At 31.7% G+C, this 9,212-nt stretch overlaps 1 protein-coding gene across 1 annotated transcript; it reads left to right on the top strand.

The window, feature by feature from the left end:
* Positions 1-294: 294 nt before the first annotated feature.
* On the top strand, positions 295-8,479 carry bai (Transmembrane emp24 domain-containing protein bai). The gene is made up of 5 exons (XM_085948682.1): positions 295-586; positions 1,613-1,733; positions 3,045-3,115; positions 6,722-6,848; positions 7,808-8,479. The coding sequence occupies exons 1-5, from the start codon at positions 404-406 to the stop codon at positions 7,927-7,929; spliced, it is 624 nt and encodes a 207-aa protein (XP_085804808.1). The 5' UTR covers positions 295-403; the 3' UTR covers positions 7,930-8,479.
* The last annotated feature ends 733 nt before the right edge of the window (positions 8,480-9,212 follow it).

Below are 9,212 nucleotides of genomic sequence, written 5' to 3'. Positions count from 1 at the left end.
TGGAAGAAAAAGGGTATCTTCAACATCTTGAGTAATCGATTTTTTTACTCATGGACCCTCTAGTTTTATGGTACATCTATATAGGTTTGGATACATACATTTATAAAAAAAATATATTATGTTTTTAGTACGTACATATTATAACTTATGTATTGTTTGAATTTATTTTCAGTTTACATCAATAAAATAATACTTTTTTTATTGGTCCATGTGTCCAAGACAATGACGCTATATGGAGACATGTTGAACGAACAATTTTATAGTCTGGTAATAAAAATAGCTAATAACAATTGCAGTGTGGCAAGCATTATTTCGTGGGCCACCTCATCGTTTTTCGTAATGTCAGTTTGATATCGTTGTCATTTTTATAATATTTTTAGGTATCGGTGTGGCTTGCGCCGGCATGAAAATGGAGTTGAATTACGCTCTGATTTTATTAGTGGTCCTTATCGGCAATGCCCAGTCGATTATGTGGAGCTTGGCCCCCAACCAACAGAAATGTTTAAAGGAAGAACTGAAAGAAAAAGTTCTCGTAACTGGAGATTACGAAGTGGAGGAAGCGGCTGGACAGAAAGTTGATTACGTTGTACGTATAATTGACAACACAATGCGAATTCTTACGGTTCCTTTATATCCGTAACACTTTCAGTTGATTTTCTTTTGTACATCATTTATGATACAGTCAAATTAGAAAGTTCGGAAACGTGTACATAATAATTATTGTAACCTATGTTACCGAACTGTCAAACAATATTGAAACTTATCTTTTTTTTAATTTGCTAAGATAAATCTTGCACAAAAAGTGCTATAAGCGATATAATAAATGAAGTAGTATTACGCTTGTCAATTTATTTTATATCTTTTTAATCAAGGGAAACACTATGTGCAAATTATAATATGTTGTCTACTACCTACTATCAAGTACAAAAGTAGTGGCTGTACCTGTGGTATAATTGTCTACGTGGAATAAACTGTTTTCGTAAAAAAAAATTATAAAAGCTCATGCCGGCATCTGCGGCATATTTACCGCATTATCTTAAACAAAGTGGGTAGATTCCTACCACAGGATATCCCTAGACGGGGAGAAATTGAGTAAGTCCACTTTACCTTCCACATGCCTGGTGCTTCAGTTTGTCGAGTTGCCTCTTAGCAGAAACGAGCTCAGACTGATTCATATTGAAGCTATGATCGGGCTAAGATGTTCTCATCTGGAAAAATGATTTACAGTTCTGCGATGAATGTGATGTTCAGGGGGACATTGTATATACTATAGTCGTATAGTGCCCTAAATTTGAGCAAAAACAGTACGGCTACAACTTGCAGATGTTTTTAACACTGGCCACCTGGCTAAGGAAGGGATATTCCTGATGGAAACACCTGGGTCAGCCAACATTCAGGGCTCTCATGGCTCGAGTCAGGAAGGAACAGACCTAATCACATTGCGTCCTTTAAAACAAACGATTCATATCACATTTAGAATTTTGATTCAATTAAAATTTTGCTTGATCTGTTTAAAATAAATGATGCTGTCCATATTTTGTCATTGAATTATGGAATTATTGGTAAATGTTTCATGAGTAGGAACTTAATGTTTTGATTTTTTATCTAATAGGCTCGAGATACGAAAGGTCACATTCTTGCCCAGAAAGAAGACATTTCCAAGGGGAAATTCTCATTTGTTACGGAAACTTACGATATCGTCGAGATATGCTTCATTTCCAGAGTGCCCCCTCGTAAGTATTAGCGGTTTTTGAAAATTGCTTTTGGTATAGGTTTACCATCATAAATCGTTTGGTGTTTGAATTTAGAACTAAGCTCATCACAGTATAAAACGTGTTGTATGATATGTCAAATGTTAGCATGTGGCGCCCTCACTCAGCGGACAAATTATACTGGTGGATGTATAATGATGTTATATATTTTTTACGTATTGTAAAAATCTTTTTTAAATTGACACTGTTTGTCCATATATCGTCTCGGTTCTGGCAGAACACACTAACTGGAGAATACTAGTTTTGAGTAATTTGACTTTGAAGTTGTTAAAATGTTTGAAATAATGGTCTATCATGTGAGTTTATTAAATAATCGTACAAAGGATGACTTTAAAATAAATACTGTTTTTTTATTAAGAAGGTTTCCAGACCGTAAAGTTTGAAATAAAGAACATTTTGGTACTAACTCAATATGTAATTTTTTCAAATTAGTGTTTTCTGTCAGAACAGTGACGATATTCTGTCTTGGAGTGGAAATGATAAATATCTTGACGTAAAATAGTTTAACTACAAATTATTGGTGGCAGCTAAAATGCTAAATACCAATTTGCTAACATGTTTTTAATTTAATCAACTTTGAAGTGTTTTGACTTACTTTTGGACAAAGTTAACACTTGATTTTTCTTGAAACTAAGAATATTAGATTTATTAATACTGATAACTCATTCACATGATGTCAGTGGCGAAGGGTTATTCTGTTCAGATCCAACATAAATAGTGCACACTAAATTTTGTCAGTCAAACGTATTTGTATTAATTAAACTAAGACTACAATGTGTAGATAGTTTTGTTAGTTTTTAAAATTCAATTAAACCCTGCCTAAAACAAACCATAATTGTTTAGGTATGCTATGGGGGATCTGACAAAAATAGTGCACACTTTTCAGTCATACTTATTTGTTTACGTTGCAGATATTACAGATGGTGTTGGTTATTTTTTTTAAATTCATTAAGCCCTGCCTAAACCAAACAATAATCGAATTTATAGATAATAGATAAACGAATATATTTTTACTATTATCTACTATGGCTTGGATTAGGCAAGTTTAATTGAATTTAAAGAACTAACAAACACTATCTACAGTCTACTCATTATAGTCTTAGTTCAATGAAAACAATTACATTTGAATGAAAAAGTTTAGTGTGCACTATTTATGCCGGATCTTAGTAGCCTACCTTCACCCTTCGCCACTGCATGATGTCATGACTTATATGATACAAAGAAACACGTAAACTTAGTATATTTAATTAATCTGTTTATTTCTATCATCAGATCAGAGAGGTCAACCCCAGGACATATCATTAACCTTGAAGCGTGGAGTAGAAGCCAAAAGCTACGAAGGGGTAAAATAAATTAATTTTATTAAGTTATCGGTACCTAATTGTACAAAACCGCATTGTGGATAGGCCACTTAGGCCGGTTCGTATATGATAATGGATTTTGCAATATCATTTCTGTTTCTATGAGACCTTGTTTATCATGCAAAAATAAGTAAATCATAAGTACTATGGTTAAATGTACTTGATCAAACGATTCTTGAATTATTTTTAGTTCTTTAGTTATGGCATACAATTCTATGTATTTTAAATATTATGTGTATTTCTTTTTTCAAACTCTTCTATGTTTCTGATCTCCTCATCTAGACAAAACTTTGGGTAATTTTACCGACTTTTTGCGAATGCGAGTTAATATTCTGAACTATTTACCCTGATTGTTTGAATATATTTACCCTTTTTATATAACTACCAACATAACAAAACTGTGTAGTAGTTTTGACAACCTAATAATGTTTACTGTTACTCTTAATACCTTCCTACCTTTTACAATTTAAATGATAATCCAATACGTCGTGTCTGTAGTATTGGCAATATTCAACTAAAAGTGAATAAATAAGATACATTGGTATATTTTCTGTCATGCATGATTAGTGATAAAGTCTCTTTATAATTTAATATGTGAAATATAAAGAAAGTAAAATGTGTGTCCCAGTATACCTTACTTATTGAACTTTAATGCCAAGTGCTATTTAAATTTTGACTCAATTTACTGACAATATTTTATTATCCTTCAATGCTAACTTTTTAATTAAGTAATTATAGTATATAGTAATTATGTAATTTTTTGATGGAAAAACATTATGTACCTATATTAATTAAATGTGTATAGTCCACTTTCGATGCGCATCAATTATTTTATTATTCATTAATTGCAGAAAAAAAATATTTTGATTAATTTTGGGCATTTTAAAATGCCTCGATTTGTTCTGTCTACTTGGAAGAACTTTGAGGGACTTTGTACCAGTGGGTAAAGTCCATCTGCGCATTTATTCTATACGCAAGACTGCTATCGGCAGCAATCGAGGGTAGTTTATCATATTTATGTATTGAGGTATTATAATTGTTACAATAAGTTAGCCGTCTAAGCTGTCAAAACTGTCTATGTCGCTCAAAAAGTTATCACAGCCAAGAGAAGTGCTGTTAAAACATAGCACTTATTGTAACAATAATAACTAAATTATTGTAACAATTAGAAATACCTCAATACATAAATATGATGAACTACCCTCGATAGCTGCCGATAGCAGTCTTGTGTATAGATGCGCTGAGTACATGAAACCAGTCATTATCTAATAAATTTATTAAGTATTATATAATATTTTCATTATAATAAAAAGTTAGTTCTATCATATTATAAATATTTATAAATCTATATTAAGGGGGGACATGCTCGTCGAAGGTCAAAATTGAGTTTTTATTGTATATTCAAACCATGATCCTGGACACTTCTTAAACGTTGTAGATGATCTATTTATATACTTTTGAAGCCTTATTATCCTTTATAGTTATTTTAAACATTTGATGACTGCATGAAGTATTTTTGTTACATAAAATAGTATTCTTTTAAACCTCTCGCTCTAATGTTTTAGAATATAGTCATATTTCGGTACATAACTGTGCAGTGGTGTTAAGATTTTTTACATTTATTAATTTTTAAACGCATTTACAAAACCATTAGCGTAATTTATTACGAGATAATTTTTGTAAAATATTCACGATAAAAAATTATATTGATAATCTCTGTGATCCCAAATTTGACAAGAATTAGGCATTTTATTATTCAAAAAATCGGCAAGATTAACACATTTCAAGATGATTCTAAAGATATTTATTATAAGCTATGTCTTTGACTATTCAAGTGTGATAAACATCTTATGAATAATGATTGCTTTATAATAATTATTGACCTAAGAATAAGGTAGTGTTTTTTTGAAATACGCCATTTCTTTTGTCATTCCCCAGTGGTTAAGCTACAACATACGGCCGTAGCCATAAATTGACAAACTATAATTGAAGTAAAGAGTAAAATGATATTGACGCGCGTGTTTGAACATGTAGCGTTTAAAAAAAAATAAAAATAAATTCGGTTAGGTACATGTTCAAACATGCGCGTTAACATAATTTTACTCCCTACTTTAATTATAGTTTGTCATTTTATGGCTACGGCCGTATGTTGTAGCTTAACCACTAGGGAATGACAAAAGAAATGGCGTATTTCAAAAAAACACTACCTTATTCTTAGGTCAATAATTATTATAAAGCAATCATTATTCATAAGATTTTTATCACACTTGAATGGTCAAAGACATAGCTTATAATAAATATCTTTAGAATCATCTTCAAATGTGTTAATCTTGCCGATTTTTTGAATAATAAAATGCCTAATTCTTGTCAAATTTGGGATCACAGAGATTATCAAAATATTTTTTATCGTGAATATTTTACAAAAATTATCTCGTAATAAATTATACTAATGGTTTTATAAATGCGTTTAAAAATGAATAAATGTAAAAAATTTTAACACCACTGCACAGTTCTGTACCGAAATATGACTATATTCTTAAAACATTAGAGCGAGAGGTTTAAAAGAATACTATTTTATGTAACAAAAATACTTCATGCAGTCATCAAATGTTTAAAATAACTATAAAGGATAATAAGGCTTCAAAATTATTTAAATAGATTATCTACAACGTTTAAGGAGTGTCCAGGAGCATGGTTTGAAAATACAATAAAAACTCAATTTTGACCTTCGACGAGCATGTCCCCCCTTAAATAGATAATATTATTTTATATTTCCTCAGACTGAAATTAGTTATGTACCGAATAATTCAGGCTAATTTTTAAACACAATAATATGTTGTAACTTTAATGTGTAATTCCAATAATATGTTTATTTTTATCTTGTTTGATAAGTCAATATTAAAATTAACATTCCGTTTTTTTGTGTTGGTGCCTAACATGCTAATAAATTTAGTGATTTATTTTTTACAAATGGTATTTACAAAACTGTGTGAAAATAGGTTTTTTTTTAAAATGATTTTGTGGTTTATTACAATAATGATCATTCGTTTAATTTTGAATGTTATACCCATACCCCGTTTACACGTGCATGGATTTACTGATGACAGTACGTATTATTGTGCAAGTTGCAAGATTGCATACATGGATCAGAAAAGTTCAGAAGCTTCTGAATTTTCACGCGACAGTTGGACTTGTGAGATTTCTGCGCCTGCGCAGTTGAATAATAGTGGGGAAACTGCTAGAAAAAAAACAAACTACACCGCGCAAAACATTTTTCACATTTACCAATTTTCACAACCTGTCAAAATAAATGGCACCATAGAAAAACAACATTGCGTCTCGCTTATGCTTGAATGAGATTGGTGAGACAGAGTTATTATTGCTATAGCTTAAAATACACACTATTGGTGCCAGTAAATCCATACACGTGTACAGGTGCTATAATCATTTATATTACAAGATGTAATCCAGTTCCATCAATCTAATATGGTCGTGACAATAATACGTTATATACCAATACATTTAGCATTGTCATTTCAATAATTTATTGATTTATAATCTAATATAATTTATTGATGATTACCTCAGATTGGTGAAGCGGGTAAATTGAAGCCAATGGAAGTTGAATTGAAGAAATTGGAAGATCTGACTGAATCAATCGTGGTTGATTTCTCCTACATGCGCAAGGCAGAGCAGGATATGAGAGACACAAACGGTATGTTTAACACAATATGTTTCATAATTTTCAAAGTATCCTTCTCCTTTTCTGAAGATACAGCCTGTGCTGGACTTTCGCCGCTTCTCGCAGGCTTCTTCATTCTGTTTGGTCTTTTACTCCCTGCGACTGGTAAGTCAGGATTAGGGAATCCAATCCCGGGCAATTTTCGATACCGGGATTAGTAAACATGATCTCGAAACCTCCGGGATTGATTTTTTGTCAATTACAATTATCTGTAGAAAATTATGTGAGTGAAGTGTATGTACCTGTCACAGGGGGAATCGCCGGATGCTCACGGATAATAAATAACCATTTTTTGTTGTCATACGCAATCGTAAGAACATCATAAAAATAATAAATTCATTTATTTAGCCAGCTAGACACCACTGACATTCTGATACGCGAACGACGTCTAACCGCCAGTGCCACGGACGTGCAGGCAAGCACTTGTTTCTACGCTGAATTTTATGAATGTTATCTTTTCTTAAATAAATAAAAAACTGTTTTACTTTCACATTATTATCCATATTACAATATTTTTTACTCCATTAAACCCATGTATTTCCAAGATTGAACGTACACAATATTAACACCGGTTAACTGCTGAAAGCAAACTTACACGCCGTAATTACACCAATTCTTACGTTAATTACGACCAATTACATAATTGTATAAGTATAGTATAAATTATATTAGACATTTTTGACCGATTTTATCAATGCTATGTATAAATTTAAAAAAAAATAACTATCGAAAAAAACGCCAATCGGGATCGTCAAATTGTAATCCCGAAATCCCGGGATCAAAATTTTGGCTCGGGATTGTATTCCCTAGTCAGGATAACCACATATTTATTTTCCATCCATCTGAACGTGCATTGTGGAATTAATAATATTTATAGGTCTCGATACGATGATACAGTATTGCCTGATATAATATTATGTATTTACTTTCAGAGTCGACAAACAACCGAGTTCTCTTCTTCAGCATATTCTCCATGTGCTGTCTGCTGGGCTTGGCCACTTGGCAGGTCCTTTACCTCCGCCGCTTCTTCAAAGCCAAGAAACTCATAGAGTAAAGTGATATAACCTCAAAAAACATTTCTCAAAATGGTTTGTGTCCAGAATGTATTGTGATTGAACACTTTCAAAGAGAAAAAGAGTTTCGCCCATAGTCAAATTACAACCAAAAGTGTTTCTCCCCAACTTTAAACTAATGCAAATTGCTATTTATGATTCTGTCGTTTCTTTTAAATGTGCTCGCATCTTACACATATTCAAAAAGGTGCAGAATTCATTACATAGTTGTCTGGTATCGGCATTACTCTAGTATGTGAAAGAAAGGACACAGCTTATGAATTGTTTTAACAAAAATAGCAATTTGTTATAGTTGAAAGTTGTTAGGGTTTTCTTTTGATTTTGACTCAAAATAATAGTTCTAATTCACGTCATTATTTTTTGTTTATCACTATGGAATTAACACTATGCATTCAAAATTGACAGATGAATTTCTAACGCAAATGTATTTATTTCCATTTTCGGGTTTTTTTCCCTTCCATAATATAAACGGTACAGTGTTGGCGTATTTAAGTGTATGTTTTTAATAATAAAATAAATTCAAAATCAAAACCTGCCTTTATAATAATTATTATTTTGACATCCTTTCCCTTTCCTTTTGACTTTAATGTGTTGTGCCCAGTGTTGTAGTGGGGTAAATAACCCGGAATGATTTTCCAAACTATTATTATCAATATGATGGTGCATATGTTACGCCGAATGTGCGAAATTGACTATTACATGAAATGGGCAAAATTTTGCCTAAATCATGAAAAATGCAAGCCTGTTGTCTTATTCATGAATTAGGAAAAATGTCTGCCAAGTGTGTGAATTCGGCAGTAACTTTTCTGCCTAGTTCATGCATTGGGCAAATTAGATAGCGCTACGGTGGTGTTTTTTGCAACTAAACCAAATCTGTCAAATGTTCATGCATTGGTCAAAATAGATGGTCGCGCTCCGGTGGTGTTTTTTGCAACTAATCAAACTAACCAAATGTGTCAAATGTAATTGATTATATAAAAATATACCAATCAATAACTACAATGACGTTCATATCGATTTACTATGCCCAAAAAAAATTTAGAACTATAATATGATAACGGAAGAATTTTATTAAAAGGTATTTTCGCGATTTTATTCGTGCTTAGGTATCAATCGTGCAATGGTCGATTGTTTGTTTGTTATGGTATGATTTGATAGTTTGTTAAAACTTGTTAGCTAACCTCAGAATGGACATTCAGTTGAATTCGGAATTACAAAATCTAACGTAACCTAACCTAATAATATTATATTATGTCCAATTATA

Source organism: Rhyacophila brunnea, unplaced genomic scaffold, assembly GCF_057557595.1.
Source record: "Rhyacophila brunnea isolate RB1 unplaced genomic scaffold, BYU_Rbru_1.0 scaffold_20, whole genome shotgun sequence".
Lineage (NCBI taxonomy): Eukaryota > Metazoa > Arthropoda > Insecta > Trichoptera > Rhyacophilidae > Rhyacophila > Rhyacophila brunnea.
This window is presented reverse-complemented; position numbering and strand designations above follow the sequence as displayed.